The 19,036-nt window shown below is 39.6% G+C and overlaps 2 protein-coding genes across 2 annotated transcripts in view; both read right to left on the bottom strand.

The window, feature by feature from the left end:
* The window catches only part of LRRC7 (leucine rich repeat containing 7), a 229,791-nt gene that overhangs the window by 118,261 nt on the left and 92,494 nt on the right, over positions 1-19,036 (bottom strand). Inside the window, exons 2-4 of the mRNA XM_070748538.1 lie at positions 17,401-17,603; positions 11,560-11,677; positions 1,363-1,441 (exon numbers count right to left, since the gene is read on the bottom strand). Of these exons, the coding sequence (XP_070604639.1) occupies positions 1,363-1,441; positions 11,560-11,677; positions 17,401-17,589 (386 nt within the window). The 5' untranslated portion in view covers positions 17,590-17,603. The remainder of the gene's footprint in view (positions 1-1,362; positions 1,442-11,559; positions 11,678-17,400; positions 17,604-19,036) is intronic.
* SRSF11 (serine and arginine rich splicing factor 11) overlaps positions 1-19,036 on the bottom strand; it is a 233,712-nt gene that overhangs the window by 178,616 nt on the left and 36,060 nt on the right. The gene's annotated exons all lie outside the window — the stretch shown is intronic.

Raw genomic sequence — 19,036 nt, 5'->3', positions numbered from 1 at the left:
TCTTCAGAGAGGGGCGGCATACAAATCTAATAAATTGAATTGAATTGAATTCAGCTCTGGGACGTCTGCAGAGCATCCCAGAGCCAAAGCGTTGAGGCGTGCACCTACAGAATTCCACCAGCCTCCAGGGTCCACCGGCCTCTGGGCAGGTGGGGGCCTTGGTGGGGCAGGGAGGAAATGGCGCTGCCTTAGGAGCCGGCGGATGGGCAGTCTCCAAGCCTCGCCAGGAAAGTAAGCTGAGTGCTGGCCAGAGTACTTCCTTCCTTCTCCTGACACCGAGAATGTAGAAAAAGAAAGAAGGAAGGAAGGAAGGAGAAAGAAAGAAAGAAAGAAAGAAAGAAAGAAAGAAAGAAAGAAAGAAAGGACAGATAGACTTGGGAAACTGGCTTCACTTCATGAAGCCCATACATCACATTAAGAATTTACTGAACAGTGAAGCAGTTACTAAATTTTACTGACTTTATTAAGTTAGTAGTTACTATGTTTCTTGATAAATAACTATCAGACCTTGAAAACCTGATATCACTGGATCATGTTCAACAATCTTGTTGAATTAATAAAAGATTTTTATTAATTCAACAAGATTGTTGAACATGATCCAGTGATACCAGGTTTTCAAAGTCTGATAGTCATTTATCAAGAAACATAGTTTCTTGATAAATTGGATTTTGAATAAATGTGCAATTTTTGCTGTTTTGAATTTCACTGTTACTGTCTTTCTTAGTGAGTTGTGCAAACCAGGGATGGGTTCTAACTTACCTCACTACCATTTCAATTCCTCCCATGCCCCATGGACGCACCTCGTGGGCGTGCGCATGGTTGGGCAGTGCTGAAAAATCCAAAAAAAGCAAAAGAAATCAGGATGGCGACCACATGCACAGTGCTGGAAACTTGGCTTCTGTGCATGCTCAGAAGAAAAAAAACTTTAAAAATTCAAAAAAGTTTCAAAAAAAGATGGTGGCGCAACAGACCAGGACCAACTGAACTGGGTTGGTGACATCATCATGATGTCACTAGCGGTTTGCTACCGATTCTGGCAAACTGGTCCAAAATGGGTGGAACCCATCCCTGGCGCAAAACGCCATTCTGAACAATGCTATTTATAGGGGATGGGGGAATGAAGATGAGTTTGTAGCACCAAGGTGCAGTTGACTAAAAAAGTTTTCAAATCAGTGATCTAAATTATAAATGGTAATCAATAAATGATTTTAAGATAAGCTTTGGGGCAAATGTGCTGCCACATTCATATTTCTATCTTTGTTATAAATTATATCTACTCTATATATTCACCAAAGATTGGCATATGTTAAACCTTGTATACATAAAAGAGGCAGAGAAAAAATTCCACTGATGAACACTTACTTAGAAATAGGATTGACACTTGCTTCAATTATTGTTAAACACTTACAGCACTTTATATTTTCTGGAAAATCTTGAATTCCTAGAAGAAAAACAAAGCTGTTACATCTATGAACACTACTGATTACTTTCCTCATTTGTTCATTTCAATAGAAAAAGGTAAGCCATTCATTTAATCCTAAACAATTCTGAACTATTTTAACTCACGACAAATCCCAATGTTCAATGTTACTAACATAAATTCATATTCCTGCACAGATTTTACTCATAAATACTTACTATAATTCCTCATATTTCCCTTGGTTTCAAATGTTCCTTGAGTTGAATAATAGTTTACTGGCCAACATAGTTATCTACCAATATAAAAAAGGCCAGTTTTGCAGGAAAGGTTTTGCTAAATCTAAATTAATATATATAAACCATTACTTGTAGCTGAAATAAAGAGGCTACCTTAGATAAAGTATATGCCAAAAAAACATGAAGTATTGAAAGTCGAGGTTAGGGACATATCTTCACTGAAAACATCTACCTTACGATTGCTAAGAGTCAACAATGACATGTCACGGGACAATCAAGTAAACATAGTTAATGGCCCCTGGACACTTGTTATTAAAATATTTTCCATATATGAGATGTATATTGTGCAATAGTTTAGTTATAAAACATGGTATGAAGCTCATAATGATGCAATTTGTTTCTAAAGGATCTTTTTTAGTTTCTCCATTCTAGACATAAATAATGTAGAATAAATAGGCTTACTAAATTTAGATGACATAGAATGTAATTCATTCACATTCTGAAACTGGAGGAAAAAAAGTTTTATTATTCTTTCAGGACAAGGTCAAACAATGTTTAAAAAAAAGTATAGCAAGATCACACTCTGACATGATCACTAAGAAGTGATAAAAGTCTATCCATTCTGCATGTACATAAAGATTAAAAGCCGTCCTTTAAAAAAAACACCCTCTGAATTATTGGGGTAAATGGACAAATTTTATAAATCCTAAAGGAACCTAATGGAATCCTAATTTCTATGGTGGTAACCAGTACAGAAATATCTAAACCATATGACAGAAATACTACATATGTCAGGGATGGCGAACCTCTTGGCCTCAATATGTCAAAAATTCAAAGAACAATTTCACTCTTCTGGTGTGTTACATCCACCCCTCTAATAAAAAAAGAAACAATTCTCTACCCCTCAACCCATATATCTATGCCAGTGATGGCAAACCTTATTTTCCTTGGGTGCCGAAAGTGCGTGGGCGTGCACTATCATGCATGCGCGAGTGCCCACATACATAATTCAATGCCTGGGGAGAGCGAAAACAGCTTTCCCTGCCCCCCAGAGGCTCTCTGAAGGCCGGAAACGGATTGTTTCCCAACTTCTGGTGGGCCCAGTAGGTTTGTGTTTCACCCTCCCCAGGCTCCAAAGCCCTCCTTGGAGCTGAGGGAGGGTAAAAACACCTTCCCCTATCCCTCTGGAGGCTCTCTGGAAGCCAAAAATACCCTCCCAGAGGCTCTGCGTGAACCAAAAATCAGCTGACCAGCACACACATGCACATTGCAGCTGATCTAGGGCAGTGTTTCCCAACCTTGGCAACTTGAAGATATCTGGACTTCAACTCCCAGAATTCCCCAGCCAGCAAATGCTGGCTGGGGAATTCTGGGAGTTGAAGTCCAGATATCTTCAAGTTGCCAAGGTTGGGAAACACTGATCTATTGCAACAGCTTGCGTGCCAGCAGATAGGGTTCCGCGTGTCACTTGTGGCACCCATGCCATAGGTTCACCATCACTGATCTAGGCCATTCTGAGCAGTGGCACTTGACAGCAGTGCTGAAGCTGGGACTGAAGTGAAGGCCTCGGCATTGACTTCAACCCTAGAGCCACCACACAAAAAGACTGCCTCACATTCATCCCCAAGCAAAGTATGAAAGCCCCCATCGACCAGCTCTCCCCAGATCTGTTGCATGCCATTTACCTTCAGGCAGTGATCTCTTTTTGTTGAGATATGGGGGGCGCTGGTCCATGGGGGCAATCATACCTTGCTTGGTGAACAGTGTAAGACAGCCTTCTTGAGTACTGGCTGTATACTGAAACTTAAGGCCTAGGCCTCCAATTCAAGCCCAGCCTTTCTGTTAAGTATTGCTGCTCAGAAAGACCTACCTGATTTTTCTCTGAGTTGCACAAGGCCTTTGTTCTTGAAGGGGCTTCAGACAGTGATCCTCCACAACCTATTCAGACCTTATCCTCAAACAGTTTTGGAGGCTCTGGAGGCCTCTTGACTTCCATAGGATCTGGATGTATTTCCCCCACCCCTGTCTTTATCTTTATGAGTTAGGGAGGAGATTATCTGCAATGTTTTCTCATGTTACAGTTCTAGTTCTGACTCTTTTATCCGACTGTTGTCTTATTAATGGCTTTCCTCCTTTTCTTCAAGATTATTCCAAAACAGAACAGAACAGCTGCCTTGATTATAAAATATGAAATTCTTTCTTTGGTTAAAAATAAACTTAAATTCATTGACAGGTTTGTCTGAATTCTTCTGTATTCTTTCCCTATACTGTATATGAAACATTGTTTTGTATATTTTTCCCACCAAGAAATAAGGAATGATACACCATTTTCCCTTGCTTCTTGTTATTATAATCTGTTTTATTACAAATTGAAATCAGGACACTGACTGCCACCCTTTCTGATTTTTTTATGTCAAATAAAAATCTGTCAAATTTATCAATCCTATTTACATTCTTTTTGCACAGCTTAATTTTTGTTTTCAACCAGGCAGTTTCCTATTATGCCAATATTTATATTATGGCATATTAATATTCTTGCTTTAATGCATTTCTTTCCATTTGAGTTTATAAAAGCAAAGCAAACACCAAACAAGCTCAGTCCTATGATTCTCTGAAAAGAGTTCTGGTGATAAAGAGGGACCACAGAATAAGGAGAGAAAATCATAGTAACACTAGTCAGTTGTCATAAAAAGTCATCTCTTTTACTCCCCTTATACTCCCCTTATACTCATGACCTCTAAAGACTGCAATATGCCGCTAAATCCCTACTTTTCTTAATCAATGTCAATGTAAATTATTAAATAGAAATAACATTATATTTTAAAATATACAATATTTCTTTAGTCAAATCCAAGGTAATCTTCAAATCCCAGATTCAAAATTCTTTTATCTTGTGAGAGATCTAACAATGGTCTCTAGATCAGTGATTTTCAACCTTTTTTGAGCCACGGCACATTTTTTACATTTACAAAATCCTGGGGTACACCACCAACCAAAATGACACAAAATGACACTCTAAGAAAATCTCCTCTCTTTTTCCATCCCTGTCTCCTCCCCCCCCTTGTGTGTGTGTGTTTGAACCATTTTCAAAAACAGGTGAGGGCTGGGGGTTTTTCTCTCTTATTCTTTCCAGAAACAGGTGAGGGCTGGGTTTTTTCTCTCTCTTATTCTTTGGGTGCTTTTTATCATATGCTTTAAATCAAGAATCACTTCTCTCTCTCTTTTGTTTCTCTTTCTTTCTTCTCATTCTTTGCCTCAATCATTTTCTCATTTCTTTTTTTCTCCCCTTTTTTTTTCATTTCTCTCTCTCTCTCTCCCTTCCTCTCCTTTTTTCTTTCTCTCTCTTGTTTTCTTTCTCTCTCTCTTTTGCTTTCTTTCTCTCTTTCTCACTATCTTTCTATCTCTTTCTCTCCCTCTTGCTTTCTCTCTCTCTCTTGCTTTCTTTCTCTCTCTTTCTCTCTCCCCCTCTCTCTTTTCTCTCTCTATCTCTCTCTCTCTTTCTCTCTCTCTCTCTTGCTATCTCTCTCTCTCTCTCATACACCATGCTGGCAACAGCGGCGTGAGGCAGTAGCCGCGGGGCGGTGGCAGGGCCGATGGCTGCAAGCAGGAGCTCCAGGGCGGAGGCACTGACGCCGGTGGCTGGACGTGTTGCTGGACAGGCGATGCAGGCGATGTGCTGGGCATGGGTGCGGGGCTCGTACCTCTGTCCCGGCCCAGCCAGCGGGCCAGTGCCAGTCCCACAGTGCCAGCATGTATGGTGTCCAGCAACAGGTCCAGCCACCGCCGCCGGTGCCTCCTCCCTGGAACTCCTGCTTGCAGCTGACCGCCCTGCCACCACCCCACAGCTACTGCCCGATGCCGCTGTTGCCGGCGTGGTGTATGCTGTTGCTGACCGCTCGCAGCTGCCACTCCGCGGCTACTGTCATGTGCTGCTGCTGCCGGTGCCCTCCCACTCCCGCTGCCAGAGCCCTCCCACCGGGCTCCAAAGCTCACCTGCTGCCGCCGCCAAGGAACCTCCAGCCAGGCAGGATGCTGCAGCTGCCAGAAAACTTGGAAGATGCAAAGAAGGAAGCTCAGCTTCCGGTCTTGCAGCTTTTTGCTCTTCGCGCCCTCAGCAAAAAGTTGCAAGACCGGAACCTGAGCTTCCTTCTTCACGGCACACCTGACCATATCACACTGGTTGAAAAACACTGCTCTAGATCACACAAAATGTAGTTACATTCACTAAGCAAAACAGTTAATTTTACCATTGTTACTACTTCTATTTCAAAATCCATTGTATTTATTAATACATAATTTAAATTATGTATTAATATCAGAAAGTACTGCTAATATTCTTTAGTCTTAATAATCTATTAAGAATTGGTCCAAGACAATAATAGGATGGCATGCTCAAGTAGGTTTTATTTGCTTTGCCTGAAAGCGTACAAATTTTCTTCTTAGCTCATGAGTCACCATCACTATAGGTCTTTATTTTTTATTACTATGTATAATGTAGATGTTTATTCTGCAAATAAAACAGAGTATGTAAGCTTAGTTAAAATGCAAAAGAGGCTGCAAATAAATAATAAAGAAAAACAAAGAATCACATTCTGAATTTATTGCTCAGAAAATAGCACACTGTCCTTGTTCAAAGACATTTTCTCTTTGAAAAAGAATGAGCATTTCTAATGTGCTTTATTTTTTAAAGAGTTGTTTGTGTTGTTTCTTTTTCTGATTACATTTGGGAGTAATCTAGCAGACAGCTTGGAAATAGAGAATAAGGAATTGCATATATCTCCTCAAGTTCAGTTCTGCCACATTAGTGGACCAGGAAGCACAACTACTTCTGGTTCTCTATATTTTAGGTGTGTTTTGGTATACAATCCACCTCGCTGATCTGTGAATTTAATTTAAACCTCTGGGAATTAGGAGATGAAGAGGAGGAGGGAAGGAGAAGAAAAAGACTGTAACTGGGTATGCAAGAGAAAAAAGATGTCAGCGCTCCAACTAATATCTAAGTTTAAATCAGAGACCAAGGTAAAGACTTCCTCAAAGTTCCAATATATTCTTAGAGCCATCTTGGCACATCTATGGGGAAATCTAGATCTGGTTTCCCCAGGATTTCTACTTCCAGTTACAGTTTATTCTCCTGTCCCATACCCACAAGTTCAACACATGGACCATTAATCCGTACATGCCCACCTTCTTCTGGCCTGGTGCTGACAAAAGATGACCTTGAAGCTCTAAAAGGAATTTATTTTGTCTACCTCTAATTCCTCATGCAACCGTCCCTCTCCTCTTCCCACAGCAAGAAAAATTCCCAAAAACATAGCATAAATAAAGTAGCAGGCTTTAAGCATTCTGGCTTTGGCCTGACATTCCATTGAATTTGTTTAACTGGTTCTTAGTATTCTTAGTAACATACTGTATTTAAATACTATCTGTAACTTAAAAGAGATTAATTTTCTATTAATTAAAATTTTAATTCATGTTATCAATTTTTCTAACTCAGCTTTAGGATGTGGACATAAATCAGTGAAATGCTATCTTGTTAAATGTTTTTCAATCTTAGGTTTGGGATCCTCTAATATTAGGTCTGATGTAATCATCTAGGTGGCACTAGTGGGATATTTCCCTATGTATATAAAAGCCAAATATAACTCATGTATCATCACAAAATCTCTGGAACTGTAAAGTCTACAAACTTGAAAGTTGAAATGTATGTTCCTCTTGGCTTCTAAGTGCTTGCTAAGGAAGTATTTTTCAAAATGACAATCAGATTATCAGTTATTTCTCATATTATTATTATTAATATGCTCTGATGCTAAGGAGTTAGACGTTCTACTCCTCCTTCCCACCTGAAAAGACCTCTGTTCCAACTGCCAGTGGGCATGGCCAAAATTCTTCTTATGGCAGCTGAACCCTGGCAACCAAAGATTTTGTAATTATTTTTTATCACAAATATCACACCAACCAAGACCCTTTAGAAACATACATCTCTTTTATCAGTTTAAGAAAAAGATTAAAAGATCTTCTTAAACTGACTACTAGCTTATCTTTTTAAATCAAAGTCTTTTTACTGAGGTGAACTAATTTTAAAATATTAAGCAATATACTAAATGAATTTCAAAACTGGAAGCAAATTCATAGAGAAAGATTGTAAAAGTTTAAGATTCTTTTTTAAAAAGTGATAAAATAGCACCGCTGTCCCTAAGGATTTCAAAAGTAATATAATGTATTTATTTTAATGATGCATCTTCTACATTATCTAACACTTACTTTATTATTCTGACAAGATAGGATCAACAGAGTTATCCAAACAAAATGCTGTAAAATTAAGAGTAAATTAATTTGTAAGAATTTGGCCTTTTTGAGGATTTTTGCTCCCCTCATAAAATTCTCCTGTGCTTTTAGAAATTGCTTAGTTTTAGGCAATTCCCAGCCTAATATGGAAGCTGTAGTAAATTGCGCTCTACAAAATATACCGTATCTCATTTCTATTTTTAAAAAACCTTTTTATCTGAGTCATCCAATATTCTGAGATTCTACTGCAAGTTATTGAATAAATAAGCATCTAAAAGCTCATCACAATTTTCAAATGTTTATATGGCAGAACAAAATAGAGTTTCTTTAAACACAAACATATAAAGTAAATATTATTTTTCTTTTTAAAATTTCCTCTGAAATTAATGTTAACATTTTGCAGCAGTATGAAACGGGCAGTATTTCAGCTGCACTATTGATTTAGCTCAATTCCTAGGGACAGTTGCACTTATAGTTTATTTCTATCACTGAAAACAGCTATGGGATTTTCAAAAATTTTCTAGCTAGCATTTCTGTCCTTATAATCATTCCCAGAGTGCTCTTTGGTTTCATTGTTCCCAAGTTGTTTACTATATTTCTAAAAACAAAGAGACCACCTTAGTTTACTTTCTAAATATTTATTTTTATTTTGACAACGGGATGAGAAATTATTTGTTCCAATGCTAGATATCTACAAAAATAAAAAAATGTACCCTGCCTAAAATCTATCACAAGTAAAAGCAAAACTTTATTTTGAAGCTTCTCCGACCCTTAACAGACTGAAGATAGAATTGAAAAACACCATGTAAATATTGCCATTATTACATTATGTTTTCGTGAATTTTATCATTATTATAAGGCTATAAAATATGTTTAAATTGCATAATCCAGAAGATCACCAATCATGCATCTGTTTTCCATGTTCTAGGTAGATTTGGATTTTTCCTCTCCATATTCATTAATATATTGCACAAATAATTGCACAAATTTAGAAAAGATTTTGAATTACAAGCTGAATATATTTCTGTTTTGCATTCTTTCCACAAGTTCTACTGACCTACTTCACCACCTCAAGCTCCCCCACTCTTTGCTTCACACCTACATCTCCAGCAACTGTCATTTCAAGAACTACAGATAATTTGAACATTTGAACTAAGGCAAAAATATCAGTTAAGACACAAAGTTACAACATGGCACCTTAGTCTGATAATGCTGCATTCTCTTGCTTGCTCCACACCTCATTTTTTCTCCAGCATACATGAGGCAGCATAAACTCTCTCAAAAACAAGAGTACAGTGTTCCCTCGATTTTCGCGGGGATGCGTTCCGAGACCACCCGCGAAAGTCAAATTTCCGCGAAGTAGAGATGCGGAAGTAAATACACTATTTTTGGCTTTGAACAGTATCACAAGCCTTCCCTTAACACTTTAAACCCCTAAAGTGCAATTTCCCATTCCTTTAGCAACCATTTAGATCATTACTCACCATGTTTATTTATTAAAGTTTATTAAAAAAAATATTTATTAAAGTCGGATGAAAGTTTGGTGATGACAGTTTGGTCATCGGGCGGGAAAAACTGTGGCAAAGGGAAAATACCCACAAAGTATTTTTTAATTAATATTTTTGAAAAACCGTGGTATAGACTTTTCGCGAAGTTCGAACCCGCGAAAATCGAGGGAACACTGTATTTTTTAAACACTAGCCAGGTTGTTTTCAATTATAATGTGAATTAGCATTCCAATTCTAATATGATACTCTGGCTAGGTTAAATCAGGAAGCATTTTTTCAGTCTTCTCTTTGCAGTTGTTTTAGATGATTGAGTTCATGAACCAAGGAATATTGCTGCTTTTCAGTCAACACAAAATCTTGAGGAAATCTGGAGCTAATAATTGTTCAAAACTATTGAACATTCTAACCACTGGGCCATGGACCAGCCCCAATCCACAGCCTACAAGGAACTGGGTAATGCAAGCGAGTGAAGCTCCATCCATAGACACATGGCAGCATGTGAGACCATAAACCCAGTCCATGGAAAAAACATCCTCAACAGAACTGGTACCCGGCATCCAAAAGGTTGGGACCACTGTTCTAAAATATTATATGAAATGGTCTGAAAAGCAATATAGAGTTCAGCGTGATATTGCTCTACCAGCATCATTTGGTTAACAATAAGTATAATGATATACTGTAACATCATATCATACTCTCTCTTCAAGTTTTTCACCTGTCTGCTCCTTTTTCATAATCATCCTTTATGCACATAGCAATAAATATGGTAGATTTCATCTTATGGGGTTACAGATTAAAACTGTAGATGAATAAAACTGGTCACATAAACAGGCGAAAAAGATAGAAAAGAATGGTAAACTAAAAAAACAAATAATTACTTATAATATCTCAACTGATTTTTAAAATCCTGACTGATTGATTGAGGACCAACAAATTGTTTTTGACTCTAGCATCCACGTATCTAGATGTTCTTCATAAAGATCTGTCCGTAGCCTGGTTTTCTCTGCCTTCCAAATGTCCATCCAACCTGCTGCTAATTGTCCTCTTCTCTTTCCTTTTACCTTTCCCACTATAGATCTTTTTCCATAGTCCTAGATATTTGTATACTGTGTCCAAAGTATGGTAATTTGAGCCTGATCATTTGTGCCTTGTATGAGAACTTTGAGTTGATCTGTTCAATGATACATTGATTTGCTTTCTTAGCTATCCACCATAGTATTTTCATGAGTCTTCTCCAATGTAAAGTTCAAAAGCAGTAATACTCTATTTGATCCTTCTTCGATTTTAGTTTCCAATTTTTAAATCTTATTTTCTGAATTATAGTTTTTGAATTTAGTCAATGCAGTAAAAGACTATAAACTCTAAAGATTCAACTTAAGTTTAGAAGGTTATTGGTAAACTAAGCAAAACTATCCATTAGTTTCATAGTAATATACTGGTTCACAATGAAATCTTACATTTTTTAAGCTAATTACATACATATATACCTCTACATTAACAAGAGCAGAATGAATTTTTCTATTTTATAAGAGAAAACCAATTTGTATAAATAATTTGTCTATCAAAATAAGGAATTATTTTGGTATAGTTAACATTGACTGAAATAGTTTTGATTGTGGAAATGCAATTTAAATTCAATATAAAATATATTTAAGGTATACTAACAATTTGTATCTTGTCCTTATAGGATTAATGGGGATCTTCTGAAAACTGAAGCAGTTACTGCAATAGCTCTGCTGACTTATTCTCTTTCTTCTTCCCTACATCAGCTTAACCAAAGCTGCTAGATGCAGAAATCAACTACCCAGGGAACAACAGCAAATAGCATTCAAACACTAATATTTGGAAAGCATAATGTTTGTTCAGTTTTCTGAAATGTGGTTATTATGTGATGGCAATTGATATTTCAGTGTATTTGGTGTTCTCAAATCAAGAAAGGTTTTTTTTTATTCAAAGGTGTTTACTTTTACATTATCAATATATAATATTCTGGAAATAAAGTTAGCTATAACTGTAATCTTTTGAAAGAAGAATAGAACATATATTATCTTTCCCTTGCTAAACATTGATGGATCTGTGGTAAAAGGAAACAAAGCATATTTTTCCTTACCATTTTTACTGATGTCAAGTTCTTTGAGATTAACTAAACTGGCAATGCTGGTTGGCAGGCTTGAAAGGTCATTATCTGGGATACTCAGTTTACGTAGAGCTTGACAGTTGAATAGTTGCTAAAAAGGCAAGAGAAAAATAGACATAAAATTTCTCATAATATGTTAGTATGTTTTAAAGTTTAGAGCAATTGTATAAGACAATATAAAACAGAACATATACTGTATAGCATAATAGCCAGTAAAGAATCAGTAGACATATTAGAAGAACTTTCTCTTTAATCTCAACCACAGCCAGAGAACATTATCTTTCATATAAAAACAGTAAGATATGTAACTAGCAAAGAGAGGCTAATAAGGTTTTTCTCTTAATAAAGTTTCCTAACAAGAGTGCCAAAAAATAGAAGGGTTTCTGAGAAAAACATATGATTTTGCAGATTTTTAAAAGAAGGACACATGCTGATCAGATGATCACTTTAACTTATAATAACCCTAAAAGGGGAAATAACACCACTATTTAAAATTTACAACATTTTATTTAACTATGAATTAAAGCAGAAGCAGAATCTTGCTGCTGTAGGATTTGCTGTGTGTGTGTGTGTGTGTGAAGGTGTGTCTGAGTCAATTTTGACTAGACCAGTGATGGTGAACCTTTTTTCCCTCGGGTGCTGAAAACGCGTGTGCCTGTGTTATCATGCAGGCGTGAGTGCCCACACCCATAATTCAATGCCTGGAGATGGCAAAAATTGCCTCCTCCTCCTCCCCCAGAGTCGCTCTGGGGGCCTGAAGCAGCCCATTTCCCAACTTCCTCCCATCCTTCTGTTGTGATTCCGTCGGAGGCCCCTCAGGGAACGGCTGATCTTCTGTCGGTTTCCTGCTCAGAGGGGGAGGATGAGGAACAGGAGGTGCAGGCAGACGAGGAGGAGGAATCCCAGGCTGAGGAAGAGGGGGAACAGCCAGATGCCCCCGAGAGGGAGCTCTCCCCAGCAAGCAGCCTGGATTCCTTAGAGGAAAATGCACAAGCAATAATCGATCTGCGACAGAGAAGAGCAACACAAAGAAGGGACCAATTGACTAGGTACTTTCAGCACTAAAGAGGCAACAGCTGGGTTTGGGTGTGGTGCTCTCTGGAAAGGCTAAAAGGCAGACCCACCCTTCCTGGCTTGTGGAGTATTATCTTTGGGAGTCCTGGGACCTGGCTGTGATCTTTGGCGTCTTGGAATTCTGGTTTGTGACTTTGACTACTGAAATCTTGGGGGGAAAAGGTGGGGGTCTTATGCTCTACAGTGGTGGGTGTGCCAGCAAGAAGTTTGCTGTATTGTCTGGACATCAGGACTCTGCTGTGAAGTCTCCTAGCCTGCCTGTTGGGAAGAACAGGTTTTTCTCTGTGTTTATTTTTCAAGCTATAAAGTACTTTTGCTTTTACCAGCGTGTCTGGCTGTTTTTTCCAGTTGGTGTTGAGGTCTGGGGGAACCCAGACAGAACACCTTCCAAGGTGGGTAAAATGAGGACCCGGATTGTGGGGGCAATATGCTGGCTCTGTTAAAAAGTGCTATTGCTAACATGTTGTAAGCAACCCTGAGTCTAAGGAGAAGGGCGGCATAAAAATTGAACGAACGAACGAACCAACGAACGAACGAACCAACCAACCAACCAACTAACCAACTAACCAACTAACCAACTAACCAACTAACCAACTAACCAACTAACTAACTAACTAACTTCTGGTGGGCCGGTAGTTTTTCACCCTCCCAAGGCTCCAGAGCCTTCTCCATCTCCAATTCCCCCGGAGACTCTCCAGAAGCTGAAAATGCCCTCCTAGAGACTCCAGATGAGCTGAAAATCAGCTGGCCGGCACGCAGATGCAAATTGGAGCTGAGCTAGGTAACAGCTTGTGCTGCAGCAGTTATGGCTCCATGTGCCACCCATGCCATAGGTTCGCCATCACTGACCTACACAAATCCATGCTATTTTCTTGCCTATATTTTCAGAAGTGATTTGTCCTTTATTCTAGGATGAGGAAGAATGACTGACCCAAGTCACCTACCTGATCGTGTGCTTAAAGCAAGACTAGAATTCATACTGGTTTTTAGTTCAGTGCCATTAATCTTTACTCAAACTGGCACTCACAGTAGAATGCCACATACCTCCCAGAGACCAATTAGAGAACACAGTCAGCCTCCTCCAGGTCCCGTCGACTAAGCAAATCAGTTTGGCAGGACCACAGGGAAGGGCCTTCTCTGTTGCTGCCCCGGCTCTATGGAATCAACCCCCCCCCCCCCGACATCTGCACCGCTCCCACTCTGCTGGCTTTTCGCAAGGCCATGAAAACCTAGCTATGCTGGCAGGCCTGGGGGCCCTGAATTAACAAATAGTCTGGCCACGTATATGAATGCATATGAATGGTGTGTGTACATGTTGTTGTGTTTATTTTATATATGTTTTAAACATGGTTTTAGTGTTTAGATTTTTGTTACATTGTTAAAATGTGTCTACCTTTCCCAAAGTTTTATTGTATTGTTTATTGTTCTCGTTTTCATTTTTGTTCCTGTTAGCGTTTCTATTTTTAGAGGAAGTGTGCCACATTAAGATTATACTAAAGAGAAGTGTGATGGCATAAAAAGGAATTGCTAGGAAACCAAGTTTCAGACTTGCTTTCAATTATCTCATTGGACGCAAGAAGTAAATGATTAAAAAAAAAAAAAAGACTTATTTCCCACTCTCTATCTATGAAGCTGTGAACAATTACTTTTTATAACTGCAGCAGATGGACATTGACTTGGAGAAAAATAAATGGAAATGGTAGCAATTGGTGCCCTCGGGTATACTACTGTAGATGATGAAAGACGTATGGCTTTTCAAATGCTTCCTATATCCATAGTTATTGTATTACTGTGGGTATAGCTCATGCTTAAATTCTTAGCAGACAATAGTCCTTGAAAAGCAATTGCATTTGGAATCAATGCCAATGAAACACACGGGTTTAATAGAGTCAGGTGGATTCAGTTAGGAATAAATGGTATTTAGCAATGCAACAAGCTATACAGTACAGACTATTATAAAATCTCACATTTCGGTTTTGACATAAGATAGATCTAGTGAAGCAAAGGATCTTGCTCTGTCCAAAAGCAAAAATTGTGAAGAGAAAAATGGACGACATTCTGCCAACACTGCTTGTTAATTTTGAGTACTGACAGGGCATTGCTCACTACTACTTGCTACTCCTGTTCTTATTACCACTATTCCTGCTGTTGAGATAAACTGAGTTTATTTTCACTGTACTAGATTGTATGACAAATACCAGAAACAAAAGAACACTCCTGAGTTTTCAAGTAATAGTTTAGTAGTATTAAAGAAATAGTATTGATTGGATTAAGGTTTTTTAATTGTTATTCACTATTAAGGGTTTTTAATGTTTATAAAGGGGTTTATTCAGTAAAGGGCAGCCGTTTGCGGCCCTACTGGAACATTCTGGTGTGGCTTCCTGCGCATGCGCAGATTCATACCTGAAGCACAGCACTCAATGCCTGGACCAGAAGCGCCCCAGCCATGGCCCACGGCACCCACGGCAGCTGCCCCTCTCTGGACCTTAGCCACACTTTCCTACGGCTATCCTGCTGCTTGTGCTGATAAGGCTCCAACAGCGCCTCGTCGGTCTCCTCGCTGGATTTCTGCGGTTCCTTAGTGGGTGGGCCGCTATATCAGTCACCTCTCCAAGCTGCTCGTCTAGGAAACGCGCCCGCCACCCTGCCTGCTTGAGCCGCCTGGTGCGTCTCCTGTCGAGCAGCTTGGAGAGGTGGCTGGGGTGCTCCCAGGAGCAGGGCAGCTCAAGCAGGCAGGGCAGCGAGGTGGCTGATGTAGCTGCTCGACGTCAGCTGTGCCCACCCACATGCCCCACCCTGGAGGATTTCTTCCTGCTGGATGGCGCCTCCTGGACGGGACTGACAGCCACCGTGTCTCGCAGGACACAGCCCCACAGCCATTAGCCGGCCCCAGCAGCAGCAGCAGCAGCAGCAGCAGCAGAGGTGCCCCACGCCCACCAGATGAGAGCTGCACTCTCTGGGCCCACCTAATGGGGCACTGTCGCTGCTGGCTGAGGCAGCAAGATTCGGCTTCTGCACATGTGCAAAAGCCGAATCTTGGGTGCACTGTGTGTGCACGGCCGGCGGCAATGGAGATGCGGCAACTCCATTTCTGCCGGTGGAATGGCATACCATGCCGTCCTGCCTGTTGCCCACCCCGGGTCTATTTTAAGGAGTTTTTATTGTTATTGGCGTTCGATTTGACTTTTTACTGTATTGCTTATGTTTTGTGAGCAGCCCTGAGTGCTGTGAGATTGGGCGGCATATAAGTCAAAATTTCTTCCCTATTTTAACTTGTGTTCCTGATATGTGTTTTGTGATGTTGTTTTTGATAGGGTGGACTGTTCCCCCCCCCTTTGTGTAAAGACAGATGCAAAAAGCTTAAAAGCAGCTCTGCTTTTTCCTTGTTGCTTGTCATCTTCTTGCCACTTTCTCCCTGCAATGGACCAATTGTTTCCTTGACTTTTTTCTTGTTTTTAATATGTTGGAAGAAGACTTTTTTCAGGCTTGGGCTATTTGCTGGTATTCTGCCTTAGTTATTTTCCCTTCTTTCCACTTTTTATACTTGTCCTTTTTGTCTTTCAATTTGTCACAGAGTTCTTTAGGCCACCATGCTGGTTTCTTTCAGACCTATTCTTTTTCTTCTTCATTGGTATTGTGCTAGACTGGGCTTTTATAATCTCACTTTTCAAAATTTCAAAATATTATATCCCTTAACCACAAATACCACCTGGACATGTGCTCTTTGTACACTGAAGCAAAGTTCCCTCTAAGCTGAGCAGTGAGCAATCGCTCACTTAAAAATCATCATCAACTCAGAGTTTTCCAAACCTGCCCAGAAGCCGAGAGGGAAAGAGTGAGAGGGAAGGAGAGAGAGAGGAAGAGAGGAAGAGAGAAAAACAGATAGAAAAAAGAGAGGAAGGAAAAGAGAAAGAAAAAGAATGGGAGTAAGGAAGAGAGAAAGAAAATCAAAATCTAGTTTGAAACTAGCTCAACTATTTAAGTGGCATTTTGATATTGGTAGAGTTGCCCTATTATGAGCTCACTTTTATAGACACACAGTACAGTATTTTATTTTGAAATTCTCTGAGGCAAAACAGGGTGGGTTTTTTATTTGTTTGTTTGTTTGTTTGTTTGTTTGTTCATTCATTCATTCATTCATTCATTCATTTATTTATTTAATATTTCTGTGCCGCCCAGTCCCAAAGGGACTGCCGCTCAGACACTATACTTTTCCGCCCACCCCAAAAAAAATTAGAGGGAACACTGCACTGAAGGCCCTAAATCCAGCCATGATCCTCTCCGATTTTATTTCATTATTTAGATTCTTTCAATCTAAAAAATAAAAGAGACCCTGACACGACATAATCTTTGTTTTCAAAACTATCCAGCACATTCCTGGAACCAGTAGATAAGGGCTACAAAAATTCCAAATTTCTCCACTAACAACAAAAAAAAAATAGGTTTGGGGCCTTTTCAATATCTCTATTCTTTTGAGGGATATCTCAGTATTATGAATTAATGGAGAATTTTGAGTCAATGCACTTGCAGGCACAAAATCCAGTTTTATCTTATTATGTAATCTTTTATATGTGCAGGCAAAGCCAACAGAAGCATCTTTTCTAAAGACTAGAAAAAACGGGAGTTATTAGCTGCCACAGTGAATTTTGCCTATGCCGAATGTTTTTTTCATAGAGTATGCTTCAGAAGTTCACTTAGCTAGACAGCTGCATTTACATATTATAGAAAGAAAGCATTTACCTTAGGAAGTTCTTCAATTTGATTGGCATCCAGATAAAGCTCCTCTAATGTCCGTTCAAAGTTAAAAACCTCCTTTGGCACTTGCTGAAGGCTGCAGTGGGAGTAATCAAGCACAGAGACTATTTCTTCTTCCCCTCGAAAACATCGGCATGGCACCAGGCGGCCAATAATTTTCCTTTTAGTTGTCATCTCCGAACGCCGCACTAAAAATAAAAAATAATAATAAACTAAATTATTTTCCAAAAATCACTGTTCATTTGAGTGGAAAAATAATTAACCAAATGTCCAAGATCATTTGAGAAGAGAATGAACAAATTCTAGAAAATAGCAGCCCATTTCTTTAACACAGAAAACCAGGACCAATTTACTAAACCCAGGATGGCGAAACTATTGCACACGTGCCAGATGTGGCATGCAGAACCTTTTCTGCGGGCACACGCACAGTCGCTTCATCTTAGCTTGGCAAAAAAAAAGCAGTTTATTTTCCTGCAGAGAGGCCTGTGTTGGGGTGCCCTGTCTCCCCACTGTTCTGCCGGGCTCTCTGATAGGAGCCTCCCGAAAATTCAAGGGTACAAATTTCAGACACACACACGTTTGAAAATTCAAAACAATGTTCTTTATCACAAAATTCAAAATAAACAAAGCACTCTTTTTATATTCACAATTCAAAGTGTTGGTTATGACCTATAAAGCCCTTCATGGCACCGGGCCAGAATATCTCAGGGACCACCTTCTGCCGCACGAATCCCAGCAACCAGTTAGGTCCCACAGAGTGGGTCTTCTTCGGGTCCCGTCAACCAAACAATGTCGCTTGGCGGGACCCAGAGGAAGAGCCTTCTCTGTGGCGGCCCCGACCCTCTGGAACCAACTCCCCCCAGAGATTAGAATTGCCCCCACCCTCCTTGCCTTTCGTAAGCTGCTTAAAACCCACCTCTGCCGCCAGGCATGGGGGAACTAAGATACACTTTCCCCCTAGGCCTTCACAATTTTATGTATGGTATGTTTGTATGTATGATTGGTTTTTATATAATGGGTTTTTAACTGGTTTTTTTTTTAGTATTGGATTTTGTTGTACTGTTTTACTGCTGTTGTTAGCCGCCTCGAGTCTGCGGAGAGAGGCGGCATACAAATCCAATTAATAATAATAATAATAATAATAATAATAATAATAATAATAATAATAATATATTGCAAAGAGCACTCTTCCCAAAACAACCGGTAGTCTGTACAATTTCCCTTAAGCAGTCATTAAGTACTTAGCTAGCAGCTGTGAAGAAACTTCACACCCCTTCTTCTTCCAACGAAGTGAGATACACACACATTGCTCTGCTTTGGTTTCAAAGACGTGAAAAAGCAACAAAGTCCAGCAACACAAGATTCCTGATGAACTCCGAACAGATATTCTTCCACAATGGCCAAACCCACATGCTGCTATTTATAGCAGCAGCCCTAATTACTGGAGCCCCACCCAAACACAGATGGCCTCCCTTATTTCCTGTAATATGTTCTTACTTGGTCTCTTCTACGCATAATTCTGCACTTGCGTGGGTCCAAAATGTCATCATCTGAATCAACGGAAGATAAGGGAGATTGACTGCCTGAGCTGTGTGCCAAGCCCTCCTCTCCCGAGTCACTC

The sequence above is a fragment of the Erythrolamprus reginae genome, chromosome 3 (genome assembly GCF_031021105.1).
Source record: "Erythrolamprus reginae isolate rEryReg1 chromosome 3, rEryReg1.hap1, whole genome shotgun sequence".
Lineage (NCBI taxonomy): Eukaryota > Metazoa > Chordata > Lepidosauria > Squamata > Dipsadidae > Erythrolamprus > Erythrolamprus reginae.
Note: the sequence above shows the minus strand (reverse complement) of the source record. Positions and strands in the feature narration are given on the sequence as shown.